The following is a 25,173-nucleotide window of genomic DNA, read 5'->3' on the forward strand; positions in this document are numbered from 1 at the left end:
GTGGTTTGACCCACAGCGCCACCTGCGTCCCTAAGCGGGGGTTATTGTTTTGTTGTTTTGGTTTAAATATTCACTTGTGTTTCACCTTGTATTTTATTCTGTGAACCACCCTGGGATCTCTTGATGAAGAGCGGCATATAAATTTAATAAATCACAATAGCAATAATAATACCCTGTGAAAAGCATGATTCAGCTTAAGCACAACCCGCTAAGGAAGGTAACAACACAACGAAATTAAAACTGGTAACAGTTAATTGCACATTTATTCAAAACCCCGTTTAAACGAATTAATTCAACAAAAGTGATGAACTTGATGCAATGAAAGCAGCCCCGCTGCTGCCTGCTTGCCTCTTAGCACCCACCTACGTAATCCCCCCACCCCAGGGAGGAGGTACCACCCACTTTGGAAGCCACTGCCCTGCATGGGCTCCTATCTATCAAAGATGCATCGTTTTAAATTCTCTTTGCCTTGCGTGCTAGTAGGGAAAGGCTTGCAGAGAGGATTCTTCGGCAAGAAGAATTCTTCTGCAAGCAGGGCCTTATCAACATTGGCTCCGGCCTTGTGGAACGCTCTGTCTCATGAGACCAGGGCCCTGCGGGATCTGATTTCTTTCCGCAGGGCCTGTAAGACAGAGTTGTTCCGCCTGGCCTTTGGCTTAGAATCAGTTTGATTCCCTCCCCCTCTTTCTTTTTCCTTTCTCCTGTGAAGAGGCTGCATCTTAATGTTTTAATGTTGTATTTTAATCTTGTTTTTTAAATTGTATTTTAATCAACTTGTTTTTATTATCGGTTGTTAGCCACCCTGAGCCCGGTCTTGGCTGGGGAGGGCAGGGTATAAATAAAATTTATTATTATTATTTTAATTATTATTATTATTCTGGGAAACTCCCTTCCTTGTGTGCAACAGATGGGGTGGACTTCAGCCAGTGGCACGCCAACCTTGTTATTGGGGCCGGGGTCAGAGCACAGCAGAGGTTATATTTTCTGAGAATCCAGTGGAAGAGGACTGGAAGAAATTCAAGGACTATTTGCAAAAGTATTGTAAATTGTATGAATGTTAGAATGATGCAGGATATAAAGATAATATGGCATTAGTGACTTAGCTGAAAGGAGTATGAAAACAATTGAACTATAAGAACAAAGGTCAAATTTGAATAATATTATGTCAAGCTTAAATATTTGTTAACAAAGGGTAAAACTGGAGACATAATAGTTGAAACGTACAATTTAAAACAAGTCTTGAGGGAAGGTGAAGCATTGCTGAACAAGATTTTGTAAATGGGAACACAGAAAAGGGAGATGTGAGGGAGTCAGAAAAGAGGATATGGAAACTTTGTTTATGAAACTGAACTATTTTTCATGTTTTTTATATGATTTTTTGTCCGTTGTCTTTTTTTGTATGTCTTTTTTCGTGTGTGTTTTTTTCTTTTGGACTATGTGAACGAGGGTGATGGTGTTTTTCCTTTTTGGGTTGTGTATGTCAATGGTGTTCTATTGTTTAAAACCTTTAACAAATATTTTATATATATATATATATATATATATATATATATATATATATATTCTGAGAATCCTCCAGAAAAACAATCTTTCAAAGGACCTGTTGATGGCATTTTACCATTGTACTGTGGAGAGTGTATTAACTTAAGGTCTGTGTGTGTGGTTTGGGAGCTGCACGGCCAGGGGAAAAACAACACTGTCCAGGGTTGTAAAGACTGCGGAGAGAATAATTGGGTGCACTCTTACCACCTTGGATCAAATCTATGCTTCCAGGTGCCATAAGAAAGCTGCAGAGATAGCGCAGGATAGTGCGCACCCTGGAAATGATCTCTTTCAGCTTCTGCCTACTGGAAGAAGGTACAGTGGTGCCTCGCAAGACGAAATTAATTCGTTCCGCAAGTTTTTTCTTCTTGCGCGTTTTTCGTCTTGCGAAGCACGGTTTCCCATAGGAATGCATTGAAAATCAATTAATGCGTTCCTAGGGAAACCGCTTGCGAGGCTGGCGGTGCGGAGAAGGGCTTTTCTCCCCACCGCAAGCCTTCAGGACAGGTACGGGAACAGAGGGGAAGGCGCGCAGCGCTTTCCCTCTGTTCCCGGGGCTTGCGTGGGAGGAGGGTTTTTCCTCCCCACCGCCAACATTCAGAACAGCATTCTGAATGTTGGCGGTGGGAAGGAAAACCCTCCTCCCACCCCAAGTCTTCAGGAAAGCCATCCGAAGCTGGGCGGCGGGAGAAGGTGTCCCCGCCCCCCCGCCCGGCATCGGAGCTTCGTTCCGATGCCGGGCGGCGGGAGGAGGCGTCCCCCCCCCCGCCCGGCATCGGAGCTTCGTTCCGATGCCGGGCGGCGGGAGGAGGCGTCCCCCCCCCCGCCCGGCATCGGAGATTCGTTCCGAAGCCGGGCGGCGGGAGGAGGCGTTTCCCCCCCCCCCCCCGCCCGGCATCGGAGATTCGTTCCGATGCCGGGCGGCGGGAGGAGGCGTCCCCCCCCCCCCGCCCGGCATCGGAGATTCGTTCCGAAGCCGGGCGGCGGGAGGAGGTCCGAGGACAGTGGGGAAGACGCGCTGCGCTTCCCCGCTGTCCCGGAGATTTCCCTATGGGCTGTCGTCTTGCGAAGCAAGCCCATAGGGAAATTCGTTTTGCGAAGCGCCTCCAAAACGGAAAACCCTTTCGTATAGCGGGTTTTCCGTCTTGCAAGGCGTTCGTCTTGCGGGGTACCACTGTACAGGGTTATAAAGACCAGGACTAGCCGCCTGAGAAACAGTTTAGTCTAGCATCCTGTTCTCACAGTGGCCACCTAGATGCCCCAGTGGGAAACTTACAAGCAGGATTCGAGCACAAGAGCCCTCTGCCCTCCTGTGGTTTCCAGCAACTGGGATTCAGAAACATTCCTGCCTCCCATGGGCTTCTCCCTCCATAAATCTGTCTAATCCCCTTTTGAAACTACCTATAGGTTTGGTCCCCTTCACTGCTTCCTGCAGGAGTGAGTTCCATAGTTTAACGATGTGCTGCATGAAGACATACTTTCTTTCTTTCCTCCTGCTCAGGGAAGCAAGAGAGGTTTGGAGATTCTTAACTGAATGAAAGTTCCAAGGGCGCCATAGAGGGAAGCCATGACTGTAATCTGGTTTAACTGGGTGGCATGGGCGAAGAAGAGCAAAGACAGGAGGACTGAAATTGCCACAGAAATATATAAAAATAAAATTTAAAAATTGTCCAGTAGCATCTTAGAGGCCCTAAGGCGCTACTGGACTATATATATATATATATATATGTGTGTGTGTGTGTGTGTGTGTGTGTGTGTGTGTGTGTGTATGTGTGTGTGTGTATATATATATATCTCTAGTGCATCAGAGGGACGCGGGTGGCGCTGTGGGTTAAACCACAGAGCCTAGGACTTGCCGATCGGAAGGTCGGTGGTTCTAATCCCTGCGGTGGGGTGAGCTCCCGTTGCTCGGTCCCTGCTCCTGCCAACCTAGCAGTTCGAAAGCACACCAGTGCAAGTAGATAAATAGGTACCGCTCCGGCAGGAAGGTAAACGGCGTTTCTGTGCGCTGTTCTGGTTCGCCAGAAGCGGCTTAGTCATGCTGGCCACATGACCCGGAAGCTGTACACCGGCTCCCTCGGCCAATAAAGCGAGATGAGTGCCGCAACCCCAGAGTCGGCCATGACTGGACCTAACGGTCAGGGGTCCCTTTACCTTAATGCGTCAGACCAACACGGCTACCTACCTGAATCTGAAATTGCCATGCCATTGAGGGCTGCTCACCTTGGATGATCTCAAAGATAAATCTCCCCACTTCGTCAGAGCCCGTGGCTGCCACCTCCCTGATGGAGCTTCCATGAAGGCGTATCGATCCCTGAAACCAGAAACAGCAGCAAGTGTGAAACATAAAGCAATATTTTATGATTTGTAAATTAAGTGAGTATATAGAATTGGCAAAATTAACTTCAATTATAAGATATCAATCAAATCAAAAGTTAAGAATGGAGTGGAAGTATTTCAAAGATTATATGCCAAAATATTGATCTAAAAATGGCATGTTAATAGGCTTAGAATAAAAAATGTAAGCAATAACAAAACAAATAAAGAAAGAAAAATCAGAATTTAACAAAAATAATTTATTATAGAATGCAAGGAAAAAATGGTAGAAAGAAATATACAGAAGTTGAATTGCTGTGGAGGGAAGTAGAGGGTGGGAGATGAGTTTTATAATTAAGTGTATTCAACTGTTGTAATTTAGATATTATATTTTATGTCAGGGAATCATTGGGAATTTTGGTTATTATGTATATATGTTAAGTTTCAATAAAGATCTTTGAAAACAAACAAAAAAAAGCAATATTTTATGATTGACAGGCACCCTTGGAAGGTGCTGGACTCTTCTTTGCTGGAAGTTTCTAAAAGAGAGTTTGGATGGCCAGGCCTGTCACTGATTCTTCAGCTGTGATTCCATCACTGCAGAGGGTTGGACTAGATGGCCCTTAGCGTCCCTACCAAATCTATGATTCTATGATTCTATTACTCCCCACTCCCTCATCCAGAAAGGAACAGAAAATCAGTCCCTGTTTTTTGCAAGGGGAAAATATTTTTGGGAAACTGGGTGGCTGGGGGCAGGCAGGGTGGAATTTCAACCCTGCCCCAATGAAGGGAGACACAGCCTTTTCTTCATGTCGAAGGAAGAGCTCAGATGACAACGTCATGAGTCAGTCACAAGGAAAAGGCAGATGATTTGAGCCGAACTGGTAGCAACGGCTGCCTTGGGTGTTTTCATGGTTACTCAACTGTATTGCACTTAAAAATAAAAATAAAAAGGTGCAAAGTATTTTTATTGTGAAGATTGCACATCATCGCCAGATAACTCGTGGGTGTGACAGATTAAGTGTGTGGGGCTGCAGGGTCTTTTCCTGCCACAGGAAGCATTGTGGCAGAAGTCAAAGGCAGGAGGAGGTTGAAGCAGACGTGTGGGTGGAGCGAGACCCAGGACGGACCTGTGCAAATGGGAAGTGAAATCAGAAGAGAGGAACTATATTGGTGGGGGCAGAGAAGCCAAGCAGCTTCAAGCAGATGAGACTGCTGTTAAGGGAGAAATCTGAGGGCTCCCTTGGACAAAAAACAAGGACACCAGCCAGGAATACCAGAGCAAAACGGAAGCCGGTAGGCTTGGGCTTTATTGAAGACTGTGGCAACAGGACTCCCACCTGCCACAAGGTGGAACAAGATGGAAGCCCCGAACAAAAGAGCCCCCAAACTTTTATTAGCTGCCAATCCCCATGTTACCCCCCCAAACAACATCACTAATACATCATGGTTACATCCTGAAAGGGGAGGTCTGGTGGCAGTAATCTGAGCATCCTGGACATTGCGCCATGGTTCTCCTTGCCCTCCACCAAACACCCATCAAGTGTAACAAAAGAGATCTTTACATTTCCCTGTTTCCCAGCCAAGGTAATCACACCCTTTTGTTTTCATCTGGGTTTGTTATTTCTGGAATGGCTACCTGTCTGGCACTCAGGTATCAGGATGCCAGGAATTATCACTCAGGCAGAGGGGCTGCTGAGTAGCTGAGCTCATGTGTCTATAGGAATTTCTGAAGTTTCCCCAGCACATAGATACATTTATCAGTGAATTCTTACATTTGGTATTGTGCAGCAAAGGCCCTTTGAATAGATAGGAAGAAGCTGTGATGAAGTGTTTTGTGGGGACAAATCACAAAAGTCACAAAAAGCGGTTGTGATGATTTTGGTAGAGGGCTGCATGCGCATGATATCTGCTGGAGGGGCAACCCCCCCCCAACCTATACATAAATTCCTGCAACACTGCCAACTGTTTAACCAGCCCCTGCTCCTGCGCCTTTGATGGCAGTTCATCTCCACTACACCATGAAAGCTTCTTCCTGCAGGGCAAGGGGTTGGGCCAGATAGGGTGACACCTGGCTTGAGAGCAGTACATGTGAAAAGGATCTAGGAGTCTTGGTTGACCACAAACTTGACATGAGCCAACAGTGTGACGCGGCAGCTAAAAAAGCCAATGCAATTCTGGGCTGCGTCAATAGGAGTATAGCATCTAGATCAAGGGGAGTAATAGTGCCACTGTATTCTGCTCTGGTCAGACCTCACCTGGAGTACTGTGTCCAGTTCTGGGCACCACAATTCAAGAAGGACACGGACAAACTGGAACGTGTCCAGAGGAGGGCAACCAAAATGGTCAAAGGCCTGGAAACGATGCCTTATGAGGAACGGCTAAGGGAGCTGGGCATGTTTAGCCTGGAGAAGAGGAGGTTAAGGGGTGATATGATAGCCATGTTCAAATATATAAAAGGATGTCACATAGAGGAGGGAGAAAGGTTGTTTTCTGCTGCTCCAGAGAAGCGGGCACGGAGCAATGGATCCAAACTACAAGAAAGAAGATTCCACCTCAACATTAGGAAGAACTTCCTGACAGTAAGAGCTGTTTGACAGTGGAATTTGCTGCCAAGGAGTGTGGTGGAGTCTCCTTTTTTGGAGGTCTTTAAGCAGAGGCTTGACAACCATATGTCAGGAGTGCTCTGGTGGTGTTTCCTGCTTGGCAGGGGGTTGGACTCGATGGCCCTTGTGGTCTCTTCCAACTCTATGATTCTATGATTCTATTCTATGATTCTACAGTTCTGTGATTCTAGGTGACTACCTACTGATCTCTGCAGATTTTGACCTGCTGCTCAAAGAACAGGATCTGGGCCCATGTTCCTCTATTTTAGGGGGTCATGATTTGTTTGGGGCACATTGTTTATTAAAAGTCAGTCGGCACCCCTAGTGAAGAGTTTCTTGAGCAGGGGCTGACAAGATCACTGCCAATGAGTGAGGGTCTTTAGAGGTAATTTGGTTTGGGGTGGGAGGGAAGGCCTTTCCCCACCCCCAGCAGTGTGCAGAAAAGTAAGAAAAAAAGAACGGTCTTGGTGAGTCAGAGCAAAGTGCATCTTTCTAGGCCAGGGATTGGCAACCTGCAGCCCATGGGCCACAAGCGGCCCAAGGGGGTCGTTTAAACGGCCCATGAGCTGCCCACGAACCGAGCTGCCCGCTCAGCGAGTCCCCGTGTGCTGCGCTAAACTGGCGCAGCGCAGAGTGGGGACTTGCTTCCGTGGCATTGAAAATCACGTCTGCACAGATGCAGACACTGGAAATCACATCTGCTCAGACACAGACATGACCTACCCACGGAGCAATCTCCACGCGAGGTAAACCTTGCCAACCCCTGATCTAGGCCCCCATTTTATGGTTAGCCCACTGGTTAGCAGCGGCAGAGGCATAAAGGCGACAGTGATCGCTCTCTGTGCCCAGCATCAGAGATAGACTTCTCTTGAAGATGGAGGTTCTATTCAGGAGCCCTTTGAAAAGACTTGTCCTTGGTGAATTTTACTCATGCTGTTAAACATTTGCCCACCACTAAAGCTTGTGGGAGTGAGCTCCCCAGTGGTAGAATCCACTTAAGGGGGCAGCTTATCATTTTGCAAACATTCTACAAACGTTTTCTAGCAAACTTTCTGGTGACGGTGTCACAAAATCTGGTTTCATGAATCTTCATCTACATCATGAAAAAGGAGAATTTATAGTCCACCAGTGTAATACCAGCTGCTCTGTGAAATGGGGAAGGAAGCTGGGTATATATTTAGCTTATGACGCCGGCAACTTGTTCAGCGCTTAAAACATGAAAATGCCACCAAGGCTGTGTACACATTGCCAGCTAGAAATGCAGCTGTGTCATTGTTCTTCTCAATTCAGATTGAAGCTGGTTTGGGGGGGAAATGTATCAAAATGCAGTTTTCCATAAGCAACAACAGGATAGATATGGGTTGTGGCCAACTACCAACGTCAGCAGTGGGACGCCACTAGATGCAGAGGAAACCAACAAGGCCTTATATCGGATAACATTACCAAAGAAGTTTAAAGTTCAGAATCTGGTTCACACTTTACTAGAGCTGTAGGATAGTGAGATCTGCGTAAGCAAGGAGGAGCCCTCACAAGCCCTGCCCCAGCCCCTCCCCACAGCCAGGAGAAGGACCACCCGCTCCCCCCACCCTTTTGCCCACTTTCCCTGAATCTTAGTTTGTCATATTGTCCAGAGCACGAATCATGGTTTTTAGGAATCAGTGGCTGGTTTCAAAAGAAGGCTACATCAAACCATGGTTTGCCCATCTCCCCTGCCCTTCCCACAACTGCACTACAGGGGCAAAAAAAGATCCCCCCGCCACCCTTTGGATTTTGCCCCTGCAAGATTCCTCCCCATACAAGCTAGCAGAGAAAAGCAGCTCCACTAGCTTGCAAGTGGGGCAGGTGGGACAGAAGAGAACTTGCAGGAGTCAAGCCGGAATCACTTTTCCGGCTCGGATTTCAATCTGAGCCAGGGAAGAATTTGGGGGCTGCTCCATCTTGCCTCTCTCTTCTGAGGTGTGACAATATAATCAGCCCTTCCCCCCCCCACAAGCTCACCTCACAAGAACTTCACTGACTTTGCTTCCACAGCCTCTCCTGCCACCAGGGCCGGCCCACTCATGGGGCTCTGTGAGGCAGTTGCCTCAGGCGGCAGACTCAGGACAGTAGGTAGGGGCAGCAGATCTGGGGGCCTCAAGGGCGCCACCTCCTGTGCTTGTCGCCCACTGCCCCACCACCTGCTCCTCTCCAGCTTCCTTTTTTCTCCACCTTCAGAGCGCCAGGGGTTCCCCTGGCCATTTTCAGTCACCTCAGGTGGCTGTTGGGCCTCAGGTGGCAGAACATCCTGGGCCAGTTCTGCCTGAGATGGAGCTCTTTCCCCCTGGCCCATGGAGAGCCCAGACCACCAGGGCGATCCCTCCGGACCCTCTTCCTGAACAGTACCTGGGGCTTCAGGTCCTCTTCATCCTTGTAGTAATACAGGTGCTGACCTTTCAGGACAAAGTACCTCTGCTGCCAGTTCTTGACGATGGAGCGCTGCTTCTTCAGCCAGCCGGCCTTCAGGGGCCTCTCCAGAAGGTTGGGAGGATGGGGCCAGCTCCCCGAGCCCTTCGGGTCGACGGCCATCATGCTCTGAGAGCGGACTGGGGGAGAAGCAAGAGGCAGTGAGCTGGAGCAGGGAGAACATACACACACAGAGAGAGAGCAAAGCCAGGGGGCGTTTCTGGCCCAGAAGTGGCTCAGGCCCGTCAGGGAGGAAAATCCACCATTGCACCGACAGAGCAAAGAGCAGAGGAGTGAGTCCAAGAAGATATTGCTGGCAGATGGCGGGGCTCGCGGCAGCCCGTAGCTTTGAGAAAGGAAGCCACCGCAGCTATTTGTTCAAATGGACTTCCTTTTTCCTGCGTGGGCGTTCATCTTCACAAATGCAGGCAAGCAACCAGGACATCAGATTTTCTTATTAAATGCGGCTGTTCAGGAATGAGGGAGACCTGCCGGGGGCCTTCCTTGGCAGCCACCAAGAAAAATCAGGACAGGACATTTGTGTCCCGTGCCAGGAATGCCACACTGGGCAAAAGATTCTTGCATTGCAAGGGGTTGGACGAGATGACTCTCCAACTGCATGGTTCTAAACCTAATCAGATGTTCAGAAAGTTGATGGGAGTTTTAACCTGTTTTTAGTCTACAGTTATTTTAACTTTTGAATGTTTAAAATTGTTGTTGTTCATTCTTCTAATTGATAATTTGATTGTTATATCTTTGGGGCTGTTAGAGGAGGAGGAATGTTCCTTCTGGGGGAGTTTGCACACTTTTGCCCCCCAGCTCTCACCTGTGACTCCTAAAAGCTGTCAGCATGGGGGACAGTGGCCACACCCCAAGAAACAGCTCTCACTCGCCCACTAAACCAGGTGAGGGTAGCCAGTGGGCCTCAAACCCTCAGTGAGTTTGGGATTTCCCCCTGCATGTGCAGACAGGCTCCAGCAGATTGAGCGGATGAGACCAAGAGTGGGTCCAATGGTCAGAAAGGTGGTTTAATAATTATCATGAAGAAGAAGAAGAAGAAGAAGAGGAGGAGGAGGAGGAGGAGGAGGAGTTTGGATTTGATATCCCGCTTTATCACTACCCTAAGGAGTCTCAAAGCGGCTCACATTCTCCTTTCCCTTCCTCCCCCACAACAAACACTCTGTGAGGTGAGTGGGGCTGAGAGACTTCAGAGAAGTGTGACTGGCCCAAGGTCACCCAGCAGCTGCATGTGGAGGAGCAGGGAAGCGAACCCGGTTCCCCAGAATACAAGTCCACCGCTCTTAACCACTACACCACACTGACTCTTATTAGGCACAAAAAGGTGGTTTCTGCATGTGCTGTAGGAAGGAATTGAGGGGCAGATGGGGCTCATCCCCCTGGGAAGGAAGCCAGTTAGGAAAACTCTGGTCCTAAACCTCCACTGCTTTGCAGGATATCGTCAGGAGAAGAAATGGCCAAGGAGTAAACCCTATACAAATCTGGAGTGGAGTCCCTAAGACAACTGCATAGTGCCTTGTACACCTCCTTCCAGCAACTCCTGTTGGTGCCAAACGTCTTGCTCTGCTTTCCTTTGGGCCACATCAGTGAAGACAAGAGGAGCATCTTGTCCTCTGGGCAGACCAGGATGGCTTGTGCCCCAGGGAGGTCACTTCAGTGCAGCTAACACAGCAGTTTGGTTTCACCCCTGGAGGCACACTCCATTGTCTCTTGAGACAGACTAATAATAATAATAATAATAATAATAATAATAATAATAATAATAATAATAATAATTTATTTATACCCCGCCCATCTGGCTGAGTTTCCCAGCCACTCTGGGCGGCTCCCAACCGAGTGTTAAAAACAATACAGCATTAAATATTAAAAACTTCCCTAAAGAGGGCTGCCTTCAGATGTCTTTTAAAGATAAGATAGCTGCTTATTTCCTTCACATCTGAAGGGAGGGCCTTTCACAGGGCAGGCACCACTACCGAGAAGGCCCTCTGCCTGGTTCCCTGTAACCTTACTTCTCACAATGAAGGAACCGCCAGAAGGCCCTCAGAGCTGGACCTCAGTGTCCGGGCTGAACGATGGGGGTGGAGACGCTCCTTCAGGTATACTGGACCGAGGCCGTTTAGGGCTTTAAAGGTCAGCACCAACACTTTGAATTGTGCTCGGAAACGTATTGGGAGCCTATGCAGATCTCTCAGGACCGGTGTTATGTGGTCCCGGCAGCCACTCCCAGTCACCAGTCTAGCTGCCGTCTTCTGGATTACGGTAATTGCAGTTTCCGGGTCACCTTCAAAGGTAGCCCCACGTAGAGCGCATTGCAGTAGTCCAAGCGGGAGATAACTAGAGCATGCACCACTCTGGCGAGACAGTCTGCGGGCAGATAGGATCTCAGCCTGCGTACCAGGTGGAGCTGGTACACAGCTGCCCTGGACACAGAATTGACCTGTGCCTCCATGGACAGCTGTGAGTCCAAAATGACTCCCAGGCTGAGCACCTGGTCCTTCAGGGGCACAGTTACCCCATTCAGGACCAGGGAATCCTCCACACCTGCCCGCCTCCTGTCCCCCCAAAACAGTACTTCTGTCTTGTCAGGATTCAACCTCAATCTGTTAGCCGCCATCCATCCTCCAACCGCCTCCAGGCGCTCACACGGGACTTTCCTAGCAGCTGTGGGTGCTTGTGGAGGGAAGAAACCCATCCAATTGTCTAGAGGGCCCCATCACTTGGTTGTAGCATCTAACAAAGCAGTTTAACTTCACCCCCGGAGGTGCACTCCATTGTCTCTTGAGACAGACAGATGCCAACAACTTTTTAAAGCCAGCTTGGCTGGTGGCCATGACAGCCTCCTATGGGAAATGGGGTGGGGTGGGGTGGGGTGGGGACCTTTCTCTATCCACTTTCGACCATGCCATGCAGTTTTTTATATTTCTGTTGTGTTGCCTGGATCTCCACCCAGGCAGTGCCAGATTTACGTAGAAGCTAAACAAGCTATAGTCTAAAATTAAAGGGGAAAAAACCTGAATGTACATTTCCAAAATATAAGATAAAAAACAAATAAAATGGCTTTAGATACCTATTAGGTGCATAAATTACATAATAATAATAATAATAATAATAATAATAATAATAATAATAATAAAATTTATTTATACCCTGCCCTCCCCAGCCAAGACTGGGCTCAGGGCAGTATAAAAGCAATTGATTAAAATACAACTTAAAAACAAGATTAAAATACAACATTAAGATGCAGTCTCATTTCAGAAGAAACTCAAATAAAAAACTTTTTGATAGCATATATTCAACACAAAAAACAGTGACAATTTGTTGTTGACAAAGGACAGCTGGACATATCAAGGGCCCCATGACCTTCAGTAGCTTAGGGCCTCATCAGACTTAAATCTGGCCCTGCATTCAGGCCATTCATTCCTCAGCTTTGATGCCCCAAATCCCATAGCAGGAGATGCTGTTGAAGCCAAGGCAACAACAGCAACAGCCCTATCAGGCTAAGGCTCCTCCCCAAAGTGTCAAGGGCTAAATTAGGCCGTTCAAATATTTGTTTCTCCTGGGCATAGTTGGCCAGTCGGTGTTAAAGAAGGATAGAACTTTTTTTATGTATGCTACAGCAGCAGCAAGAATTCTCATTGCAAAGCATTGGAAGACACAAGACCTACCCACCTTGGAAGAATGGCAGATGCAACTAATAGACTACATGGAGATGGCGGAAATGACTGGCAGAATCCGAGACCAGGGAGAAGAGTCGGTGGAAGAAGATTGGAGGAAATTTAAAACTTATTTGCAGAAATATTGTAAAATTTTTGAATGTTGAGGACATTGAAATGAATTGCAGGGGTTCTAGAAACAAGGTAAAATGCAAGATTGGATTAATTATAGATAGAATAATAGGACATGAATTTGCTGAATTAACCTTTAAAAGGGATACAAAAATGGGAGACGTGAGGAAGCCAGGAAAATAAGTTAACTAAAGAGGAGAATTTAAGAAAGAGGGAATTTTTGTCTTTTTTTAATATATGTTTTTTTCCTATTTCTTTTTTGTGTCTAATGTCTGTATCTTTGTATTTTATAACTTTGTATCTTTTTTGTTTTTACTATTTTTCTAAACTTTTTATTGTTAAAACCTAATAAAATATTATATATATATATATATACGCATTCTGATTTAAAAAAACAAAAAACAACAACAAATATTTGTTTCAGCAGAAACACAGCAGCCATGCAATAAGCTGCAAAGTGGAAATGAAACTGATTTGACTGCGACTCTGCAGCTGCTGAGAGGTAAGCCAGAAACTAGGCAGACTCAACTGCCCAGGTCACGTGGGCTCTTGCTCAGGTTCAGTACTTGCAATACGGGGCCTGACCTGCTCTACAGGGCTGTTGTCACCAGGTAATGCATAAGACTCTCTCAAACTCCGTAAAGGTTAAGTATCATTATTAGCTAATGCGCTCCCTCTGCTGGAGGCTTGTGGATCAGGTTGTGGGTAAATGGAGAAGATGTGAATTCAACGCAGTGCAAACGCACCTTACACTGGGGTTCTGTTCCAAGAAGGGTTCTGCGTCTACATGGAAAGTCAATCAATCAATTTCTTTATTCGACCGATAGTCAGAATTAAAAACATTACACAATAATTATAAACTATAACATCATAGGAGGTACATAAGTAAGGTAGGGCCACAGTACTAGACCTCTCACAGATAACCCACATCAAGGCATTCAGTTATACGTTTCCGACACTTGAGTGCCAGGAAAAGAAATTTAGCCACTGACAAGGTTGTTTTCCCAGAAGACTTATTTAGCAGATATGCTGTCTGCTTTCCACTTTGTCGGGAACTGAGCTGGGGTAAGTATGGAGTTATAAGATACTGTCTTAAATCGTTGTAGAAGGGACAGCTCAATAAAATGTGCTCTGTGGATTACCTCACCCAATGCACAGTGGCATAATCTCTGGTCATATGGGACTCCTCCATATCTTCCCTTCAGGACCGCCGAGTCAAGAACATTCAGCCTAGCCGCAGTAAATAGTCTGCGGTATTCCACGTAGTGGATATCCGCCAGGTAGCGAGCTGGAGCAGCCCGATACAACTGCTCCCCCAGAAACAACCCAGGTTTCACACGGGCTATGTCCTATACATGGAAAGTGTGTACAGTGGTACTTCGGGTTACAGACGCTTCAGGTTATAGACTCCGCCATAGCTGTCAACCGTCCCTTATTTGGCGGGAAACTCCCTTATCCCAGCACCGTGTCCCGCTGCTTTCCCTTATTGATGATGTCCCTTAAATTTCTCAGGTTTCAAAGGAAGCAGCTCCTCTCCCTCCCTCCCTCCCTGCCAGCTAGGGAGGAGGGAGGCTCCAACTGTGTTTCTTGGCTGCGTTGCTCACCCAATAAGGAGTCTAAGAAGGACTGGGGGGGGGTGGAGCTTGCATGCCTTGTGCCGATCAAATAGGCCGCGTTGCCTGGGGACTCGCCTTTGCTCAGCGCTTCCCAGCAGAGAGGTGACGGTGGTTTCCCTTGCTGCATCCCCTTTGCTGGGTTGCTGCGCTGTGGGAACCACCGCTTGAGGCTTCGTTTGGCTGCTGGCTGGGCTTTCTGCCTTTGGCTCGGAGGGGCTCAGAAGTTGAACATACCTGTGCCTGGAAAATCCCTTATTTTGGCTGCTGATCCCTTATTTTTGAGGCTGCTGGTCCCTTATTTTCAAATCTGTAAGTTGACAGCTATGGACTCCGCTAACCCAGAAATAGTACCTCCGGTTAAGAACTTTGCTTCAGGATGAGAACAGAAATTGCGCGGCGGCAGCAGGAGGCCCCATTAGCTGAAGTGGTACCTCAGGTTAAGAACAGTTTCAGGTTAAGAACGGACCTCCAGAATGAATTAAGTTCTTAACCCGAGGTACCACTGTATACCTAAACCCTTGGAGCTGCCCCCGTGGTAAGGCGGGTGCAAGGAAGAGAGAACATCCCCTTGCCTTCTAAAGTCCGAGTGTTGAACAGGCCTTGCCCAGCAAGCAAGGCAGAGAATTTAAAAGCACCTTTCGCACCAGAAAACCCAAGCAAATTCATGGAGGAGGAGAGGGCTATTGAGGGCTCCTAGCCACAAAGGCCATGCTCTTGCTTGCGCAGCCATGCTTCTGAATACCAGTTGCCGGAAACAGCGGCGGAGGAAGCCTCTTGGGCACCTGGGGTGGCGCAGCCAGTGTGGGGCGAACCACCCATAGGGGCGGGGTGTGCAGCACCCATAGGAACAGGGTGCACGGCACCCTTAGGGAGGGATGGGATGGGGTGCACGGTGCCCATAGGGACAGGACGGGGCATGGGGCATGGAGTGGTGCCCTTAGGGATGGGGCACGCCATGGGGGCCAGGGCCTCAGCCGCCCTATAGCTGGGGGAGGGGAGAAGCAGCGGGTGGACATCATGGAGCTTGCGGGTGCCTGAGACGCATGGCTCTGGCACGCTGCAGGCCCCACGGTGAGTGCCGCCTGCCATTTTGTCACCCCCCTCAATGGGGACACCCAGGGTGGACCGCACCCACCACACACCCCTTGCTATGTCGCTGGCTGGAAACCACAGGAGGGGAGAGAGCTGTTGTGCTCAAATTCTGCTTGCGGGTTTCCCCATTGGGGCATCTGGTTGCGCACCATGAGAACCGGATGTTGGACTAGATGGGCCATTGGCCTGATGCTTCAGGCAACAACAACAACAACAACAACAACAACAACAACAACAACAACAACAACAACAACAACAACAACAATAATAATAATAATAATAATTTATTATTTAGACCCCGCCATCTGGCTGAGTTTCCCCAGCCACTCTGGGCGGCTCCCAATCAAGGGTTAAAAACAATACAGCATCAAATATTAAAAACTTCCCTAAACAGGGCTGCCTTCAGATGTCTTTTAAAGAGAAGATAGCTGCTTATTTCCTTCACATCTGAAGGGAGGGCGTTCCACACGGCGGGCACCACTACCGAGAAGGCCCTCTGCCTGGTTCCCTGTAACCTCACTGATTTTCTTGGGGATATTGTTGATATTTTCTTTTCTTAAAAAAACATTTTTCCATGCTGGGAGCTGCCCAGAGTGCCTGGGGAAACCCAGCCAGATGGGCAGGGTATAAATGATAAAATTATGATGATGTTGATTTGAACTACAACTCCCATCAGTCCCAGCCGGCTCAACTTTAGAATGCTGGATCTGAAAAGAGTCATAGTCCCAATGTTTTGGAGGGCATGCAGTTGGGGGAGGTTGGCCTGGAAGGACCACGGATCAGACTCTATATGGGGCAGCTTCCGATGTCCAGAAATGGCATCTGAGCATAGCTGTCAACTTACAGATTTGAAAATAAGGGACCAGCAGCCTTGAAAATAAGGGATCAGCAGCCAAAATAAGGGATTTTAGTCAACCCGAGCCAAAGGCAAAAAGCGCAGCCAGCCCAGCAGCCAAACGAAGCCTCAAGCGGTGGTTCCCACAGCGCAGCAACCCGGCAAAGGGGATGCAGCAAGGAAAACCACCGTCACCTCTCTGCTGGGAAGCGCTAAGCAAAGGCGAGTCCCCAGGCAACGCGGCCGATTTGATCGGCACAAGGCATGGAAGCTCCACCCCCCAGTCGTTCTTAGACTCCTTATTGGTGAGCAACGCAGCCAAGCAACACAGCTAGAGCCTCCCTCCTCCCTGGCCGGCAAGGAGGGAGGGAGAGGAGCTGCTTCCTTTGAAACCCGGGAAATTTAAAGGACATCATCAATAAGGGACAGCAGCAGGACACGGCGCTGGGATAAGGGACTTTCCCGCCAAATAAGGGACGGTTGACAGCTATGCATCTGAGCTGCAAGTGAAGTTTCCAAACAGTCGAAATGCTTGTTGAGTTATTGATCAACCACACACACAACTGTGATAATGGAGGCAGGAGAGGGAAAGTGAGACGCAGACACCCTTTGCCTGCTTTGACTCATTTGCACTCTGTGTTTCTTTTGTAAGCTCATTTTTTGTCTTATCAAGTAAGGTGGAATTAACGTATTGTCTCCTTCCTCTGATCCTCGGCATTTGAAGTTCATTGCCTTTGTCATGATCAGCCTTTTGGCTGAAAAAGCTGCAGGAAGAACAAACAGCGACAAACGGATGAGCCACCCAGCTTTTGCGAAGCGGGAGCTTCGTTGATCTGTCACACAAAGCCCCAATCGAGGCGAGACACCAGAGATCCATAATCAGGTCTTTTCCTTTAAAGAAAAGAAACCTTCCGGAGAAGAACCATTTTCTGATCTAAACCTCCCAGAGGTTTGAAGCTGTTTCCTCTGCTGGGGAAAACACTATTTCCCAGAAGCACAAACGTCTGCAAGGGGGTGGGGTGGAAAATATTGCAGCGAAAAGGGCTGTTGTTGTTGTTTTTAAGAACGTAAGAAAAGCCTGCAGGATCTGGCCAACGGCCCATTTTATCCAGCATCTTGTTTTCACAGTGGCCTGTTGCAAAACCACAAGCAGGATTCAAGCGAAAGGGCAACTCTTCCCTCCTGTGAGGTTCAGAGCAACTGGTATTCAGAAGCCTCTGACCAGTGGCGTAGCGTGGGGGGTGCAGGGGGGGCCGGCCGCACCGGGCGCAACATCTGGGGGTTAGGGTTAGGGGGCGCAAATCCACTGGTTAGGGGGCGTAAATCCACGGGTTAGGGGGAGCAGATTACTTGCCTTGCCCCGGGTGCTGGCAACCCACGCTACGCCACTGCCTCTGACTGTGGAGGCAGAGCAGATCCATCAATAGACCTCCCCTCCAGGAATTCATCTTTTAAAGCCAATTTAGGTTGGTCCTATGGGAGCAAGTTCTATAGCTGAGATATGGATGGGCTTTCTTTTATCTCTCTTCAATCTTCCAGCATTCCAAGTAATTTCTACGGAAGCGCAGATTTCAGCTATAACAAAGGCGGCATTTTTCCATCTCCGCCAAGCTAAGCAGTTGGCTCCTTACCTCTCTCGCCCTGACCTAGCCACTGTGATCCACGCGACGGTCACCTCTAGACTGGATTATTGTAACTCGCTCTACGTGGGGCTGCCCTTGAGACTGACCCAGAAACTCCAGCGGGTGCAGAATGTGGCAGTGAGACTCCTTACAGGGTCCTCGCCACAGGATCACTTTCACCTGGTGCTATACCAGCTGCACTGGCTCCCGGTGGAGTACAGGGTCAGATTTAAGGTGCTGGTTTTAACCTTTAAAGCCCTTCACGGCCTAGGACCCTCGTACCTACGGGACCGCCTCTCCTGGTATGTCCCACGGAGGACCTTACGGTCTTCAAACAAAAACATCTTGGAGGTCCCGGGCCACAGGGAGGTTAGACTGGCCTCAACCAGAGCCAGGGCTTTTCCGGCTGTGGCCCCAATCTGGTGGAACGCTCTGTCACAAGAGACTAGGGTCCTGTGGGACTTGACATCTTTCCGCAGGGCCTGCAAGACGGAGCTGTTCCATGAGGCCTTTGGCCAAGGCACAGTCTGACCCCGTCTCTCCTTCTGTAATCCTCACAGAACTCTAGCCCAATGGTTGCCATTAATTTGATTCTGAATTGATTTTAGAATGTATTTCAATTAATCGACTGTGATTTTATGTAAACTGTGCTATTTTTACTGTTGTTAGCCGCTCTGAGCCCAGCTTTGGCTGGGGAGGGCGGGATATAAATATTATATTATTATTATTATTATTATTATTATTATTATTATTATTATTATTATTTTATAAGTCAGAGCTTTCAAAATATAAAATAAAAATAAAGTATCCGAAATTTATAGGATATAACAAAAACTAATCTGTATAAAACTGTGCCACTCAAATGTCAGTAACTGTGCCTCTCTGAAGTCTGCACTCTAGCACAGGGGTAGGCAATGTGTGGCCCTTGGGCCGATGTGGCCCACAAAGACCATTTTACCGTCCCACAAACTGCCCCCAAACCGAGCCACCCACTCGGCGAGAACCCCCCCCCCCGGTGCTGCACTAAATCAGCACAGTGCGGTGTAGGTACACACCAAGCGGTGCCAAAAATCACATCTGCGCATGTGCAGATACCAGAAATCGTGTCCGCGCATGTCCAGACGCTGAAAATTGCTTCTGCCCAGGCGCAATTTTCGGTGTCTGGGCATGCGCAAAAGTGATTTCTAGCATCGTGCTGTGCCCGTCTGGCCCACAGACAATCTCCATGGGAGTGATCTGGCCCCTGGCTGGTAAACCTTGCCCACCCCTGCTCTAGCAGCTGCTTAGCTGGTCTAAGGATAGCACCCTGGTTCTGCTCAAAGTCCATCTCTTCGAACAAGTTGCTCAAGTCTATTACAGTGGTGCCCCGCAAGACGAATGCCTCGCAAGACGGAAAACTCGCTAGACGAAAGAGTTTTCCGTTTTGGAGGTGCTTCGCAAGACGATTTTCCTATGGGCTTGCTTCGCAAGACGACAATGCCTTGCGAGTTCCTGCGGGTTTTTTCCTCTCCCCCCACCTTTTTCTAAGCCGCTAAGCTGCTTATCAGCTGATCCGATCAGCAGATAAGCCGCTAAAAGCCGCTAAAAGCCGCTAATAGCGCTAATCCTCTAATCCGTCAATGGGCTTGCTTCGCAAGACAAAAAACCGCTAGACAAAGAGAATCACAGAACGGATTCTTTTCGTCTTGCGAGGCACCACTGTACATAGATTACCTAAATTAAAATATACATCATTACTCTAGGCTTCCCTTATATATGTAAATACATTGCAGTTAAGAAATTTATATTATAAATAATATTATAGATTCCCACATGCCCCCCACTCTCCTTCACCCATGTGTGATCTCAATATTTTATTTCTTCTGTCTTATTGTGTTGTTATAATTTAATAATTATTCAATTGTTTCTATTATTATTTTCCTGCTTACCCCTGCACCTTTTACACATTTTCTATTAATATTTCAATTCCGGAACAATATTTTTTCATGTATTCCTTCACTCCATCCCACTTTTTGATTATTCTCTGATTTGAGCGACCTCTAATAATTGCTGTCAATTGTGCCATTTCTACAAATTCGCAGAGTTTGTTTTGCCATTCTAATACAGTGGTACCTCAGGTTAAGAACGTAATTCGTTCTGGAGGTCTGTTCTTAACCTGAAACTGTTCTTAACCTGAGGTACCACTTTAGCTAATGGGGCCTCCTGCTGCCACTACGTGATTTTTGTTCTCATCCTGAAGAAAAGTTCTTAACACGAGGTACTATTTCTGGGTTAAAAGAGTCTGTAACCTGAAGTGTATGTAACCTGAAGCATATGTAACCCGAGGTACCACTGTACTGTGGTTCTTTGTGCAGCAGGAAATCTCAACCTGTGGGCTACCTTCTGGACTGCCTTGATGCCCCCCAGCCCACCAGTGATTACAAAAGAACTGACAGTGAAAACAATGGAGGAACGAGTGCAAATAGGCTTGCAACAGATGCTTAGTTGCAAGCCGGAGAACTTACAGATATAAGAGTAAGTTCATACAGAGCTGCAAAATGTGCACCTCATATTTCAGTTTGAGAGGAAACTGCAGGTAACATGCCCATGCCTTGATGGCATTTTCTGCACACTGAAAAAAACGGCTCAGAGACGAAATGTCGGCTGCAGGCCATTTCCGGGTGCTTCCTGTCGCAGGCTCTCAAAACACAAGCAGGAAGAAGCAGTGCTTCGTGTTTTCAAGGCGCTCAGCAAAAAAAACCTTCGTGCTGGAAACATCCGTTATTTTGTGAAACCTTTTCTCAGTTTATTTCGTGATGACCTTCTCCACGTCAAAAGAAGCAGAGAGAACGTGCTAAATGGCACGATGGTTGGTGCCGTTACTCAGAATAAAGTGCCCCTGGATTTAGCACAACCGACGTGGGTTTATTGATTGCAGCGTTAGGAGGAGCCAGACTTACTCGTTTTGCACACCCTGCTGCTATAGCATCACCCCTCGTACATCTCCTGTGCTTTGGGGGACACACTTCAAGTAACAAAGGGTTTGGTCACATTTAGAAACTTATACAGAATGGCAGAAAAAGGTTTGGCAGCACTAATGCAGAAGAATGTTTTGCTCCACAGGGTGCCCACCCCCAAAAAGAGACAGTTTGTGCAAAGCAGGTAGGAAAGGTAAGACTCACTCTCAGGGTGCCAACTTGAATAAAATATTGGGGGCAGGTAAGCCCCAGCCCGGAAGTGAGAGCTGGACCATCAAGAAGGCTGATCGCCAAAGAATTGATGCTTTTGAATTATGGTGCTGGAGGAGACTGCAAGAAGATCAAACCGATCCATTCTTAAGGAAATCAGCCCTGAGTGCCCACTGGAAGGACAGATCATGAAGCTGAGGCTCCAATAATTTGGCCACCTCATGAGAAGAGAAGACTCCCTGGAAAAGACCCTGATGTTGGGAAAGATGGAGGGCACAAGGAGAAGGGGACGACAGAGGACGAGATGGTGGGACAGTGTTCTCAAAGCTACCAGCATGAGTTTGACCAAACTGCGGGAGGCAGTGGAAGACAGGAGTGCCTGGAGTGCTCTGGTCCATGGGGTCACGAAGAATCGGACACGACTAAACGACTAAACAACAACAACAACAACAACAAAGCCCCACCCCACATAATCATGGTGCATACACACCATTTTAATGGCAATGCCCATCAACTTGTGTGGGCAGCCCCCTCAAATATTTTATTGGGGGGACCAAAGCTCCCTTGGCCGCGAGGAGTTGGCACCTTCTTCCACCTTGGAAAGAGCACAGAACACAGGTAGAGCAGCCCCAAATATGGCCCGCTGCCGCCTTGGCTACAGGCCTTTGCAGCAAGTCCTGCGTTTCAACTCACAGAAGCAGCAGATCTGAGAGTGTCAGGCGCTGAGGACAGATGGGAGATGGGGCGGCTGCTTTCACACCCCGATTATGAGGACCTAGAGCCCCACCCCTGTGAGAGAGAGACCAGGGAGCAGCAAGGGAGAAAAATATGTCCTTTAGGACCTTTCTGCTGCAAGATCTTCTCCCTTCCCTCAGGGGCTTGTTCAAGTGATACCAACAGACATGCAAATATTTTTCTCTTGCAGAACTGCTGTGGTTAATCCTTCTGCCCTGGGTCCCTATATTCACAGAGGCCCTGGGGACTAACATTTGCTCCCTCTGTTCAGAAGCTGTGAGGTGGCCAGAAAGACAGGTGAAACTGAGGAATAATGACATGATGTAGTCGAGCACAGAGTGGCAAAGTTTGGGGGGAAGAGCTCAAAGAGGAGGACAGAACTTCAGAGTACAGAAACTTCATCCCCTCGAGTGATCACCGCCTGCTCATTTGCAGAATCAAAAGGGCGAAAAATCCAACTTCCTCCTTTTTATATATAAAAAGAGAATTAAAAGCTGAAATGCTGACACTGCATCAGATCATAAGATGCGTAGAGAAGACAAGCAACATGTCTGAGATAAGGAGGTAAGCTAATCTGGACATCTTTTTGTAGACGTGGCCCCTGGGCCCAAAACGGCCTGGGGGAAATGCTGTGCAGAGGTTTGTTAACAGCAGAGGAAGTCTGCCTTTGGCTAAAAGGGGGAGCTTCACTTCCAAGTTCTCACGAAACCCAAGCAGTCCTTGATACATGCAAGAGATTAAGGAAACAAGAAGAGCGTTGGACAAGGGCCAGGGAAATCTGGGTTCAAATCCCCATTCAGCCAGGAAGCTCATTGGGTGACCTTGGGCCAGACATTCTGTCTCAGCCTGGCCTCCCTCGCCGGGTCGTTGAGAGGACAAAATGAGGGAGGAACATCTAGAAATATAGTCAAGAAAAAACAGCCCTACCTATTTTAGACATGTCCATCTTCAGGTTGAGATCCCAATTCCGTGGCAGCTTCAGAGACATCCCAATTCCAGCGGCGGGAAGGTTTGCCCAACTGTGTCCGAACTGCAGGTCTGAATCTCCTCCACAGATTGTGTGTGCGTGCTATATATATATTTAATTTCCTTCTGGGCTTACTTGAAAGAAGAAAAAAAGTCTCGGTTGACGTTGGTTTGCCAACAACTTCCTGTGATCTTCTGTGAGAAACCCAAAGGACTTCTCTTTTTTTATTTTCCAGTTCAGTCTCTTCAATTTCCAGGTGCAATGTAAATATCAGTTTATTTCCAGTTTATTCCCCCCCCCAATCCCTCCAAGGACTTTGGAGAGCACCTTAGCTCCACCTGCATTTAGCTCGCTGATAATGTGCAAACATGTAGTAAGACCGGCACATGCACACACCCTGAAACAGTTTGCAGGCTTGGTTCATGGAGCTGCATGGGCGCTGCTGCGTTAGTGCATTTGAGGAAGTGGGGGCTGCAGCTTGTACATCACTCATGCGCTGGGGGGTGGGCAGTGCCGGATTTACGTATAAGCTAAACAAGCTATAGCTCAGGGACCCTCTCTCTTGGGGGCCCCCAAAAAATTCAAAGGAAAAAACCCCTGGATGTACATTTCCAATATATAAGATAAACAAATAAAATAAAACCTACATGCAGCAAGTGTTTTGTGTTGTGTAGGCTCCTATAAGGGGACACGGGTGGCGCTGTGGTCTAAACCACAGAGCCTAGGGCTTGCCAATGGGAAGGTTGGGGGTTCAAATCACTGCGATGGGGTGAGCTCCTGTTGCTCTGTCCCTGCTCCTGCCAACCTAGCAGTTCGAAAGCACGTCAAAGTGCAAGTAGATAAATAGGTACCACTCCGGCAGGAAGGTAAACGGCATTTCCATGCACTGCTCTGGTTCACTAGAAGCAGCTTAGTCATGCTGGCCACATGACCTGGAAAAACTGTCTGCAGAAGTGGACAAACGCCGGCTCCTTCGACCTGTAAAGTGAGATGAGCGCTGTAACCCCCGAGAATTGTTTGCAACTGGACTTTACTGTCAGAGGTCCTTTACCTTTAGGCTCCTATGATGTAAGTAATGGGCCCCGCCTGCTAGCCTGCTCCCTAAAATATCACTGGTTTGCTCATTTCTATATATAGGTTGCCTACATTCTGCATGCACAAATGGCTTTAGATACCTATTAGGTCCATAAATTACTATATAGCTTATATTCAACACAAAAAACAGTGGCGATTTGTTGTTGACAAAGGACAGCTGGACATATAAAGGGCCCCATTACCTTCAATAACTTAGGACCTCATCAAACCTAAATCTGGCCCTGGGGGTGGGGGGAGAAAGTATTACGGGTTTTGCATGTGCGACTCAGCTCATGACTGTGGGAAACATCTGGCAACATACGGCGAGTGTGGCGTCACCTTTAGACCAGACTGTGAACAATGCTACAAATTTGTATTATCAAAAATGTACAAATTGCTTTTGGAAGGATATACAAAGGATGAAGAAATTAAGGCAGTGATGATACACTGGGCTAGAGATTTTGGTTATAATATACAACTTTCATCTTAGGAAAAGTTATGGAAAGAGGACATAAAGTTTACTGCGTGCTGTTCGTTGAAGGAAAATGATATGAAAATGATGTGTCCCAACTGAAAGTGCGAAAATATATAAAACTAGTTCAAATTTGTGTTGGAAATGTAAAGAGAAAAAGGATCCTCTTTACCATATGTGGTGGACATGTACACTGGTAAAGGCTGTCTGGGAAATGATATTTAAAGAACTAAAGAAAATGTTTAAAAATACATTTGTTAAAGAACCAGAAGCCCTTCTGCTAGGTATAATAGGTGAAGAGCTACCAGGAGAAGATAAAATACTTTTTATGTATGGAACGATGACAGCGAGAATGCTTCTAGCCCAGAGATGGAGAGGTACCAACAAAAGAATGGCAAACTAAACTGATGGAGTATGCAGGGATGGCGAAACTGACAGGGAAGGTCAGAAACCAGGAAAATCAAGTATTCCTAAAAGACTGGAGTAAATTTTCCACATATTTAAAAGACTACTGTAAACAGTTAAACCTTTGGCAGGGATGTAATGACAGTTGTAATGTGGAATCAACTATGGTAACTGTGGCTATATAATAGATGGATAAGGGTAAAAGATGCAGAATACTTTATTTTAAACACAAAACCCATAGAGGGAGGGAAGGAGCTCTGAAGGTTTGAATGAATCCTTTTTATTTTAATGTTTGAAATGGCTAAAGTTAAAATGTGTAAAATTATGTAAAACAAAACAAAAAAAATTATATATACCATATTTTTCCGTGTATAAGACTAGGTTTCCCCCCTAAAAAATAATGTCAAAAATTTGTTGTTGTTTAGTCACTTAGTCATGTCCGACTCTTCGCAACCCCATGGACCAGAGCACGCCAGGCA

The 25,173-nt window shown here is 47.4% G+C and overlaps 1 protein-coding gene across 1 annotated transcript in view; it reads right to left on the bottom strand.

The window, feature by feature from the left end:
* The window catches only part of ARHGAP25 (Rho GTPase activating protein 25), a 37,415-nt gene extending 14,181 nt beyond the window's left edge, over nt 1-23,234 (bottom strand). Inside the window, exons 1-3 of the mRNA XM_083514242.1 lie at nt 22,704-23,234; nt 8,847-9,046; nt 3,766-3,856 (exon numbers count right to left, since the gene is read on the bottom strand). Coding sequence (XP_083370368.1) covers nt 3,766-3,856; nt 8,847-9,046; nt 22,704-22,764 — 352 coding nt within the window. The 5' untranslated portion in view covers nt 22,765-23,234. The remainder of the gene's footprint in view (nt 1-3,765; nt 3,857-8,846; nt 9,047-22,703) is intronic.
* Nucleotides 23,235-25,173: the final 1,939 nt, after the last annotated feature.

Source organism: Podarcis liolepis (assembly GCF_965112155.1).
Source record: "Podarcis liolepis genome assembly, chromosome: 7".
NCBI classification, from domain to species: Eukaryota; Metazoa; Chordata; class Lepidosauria; order Squamata; family Lacertidae; genus Podarcis; species Podarcis liolepis.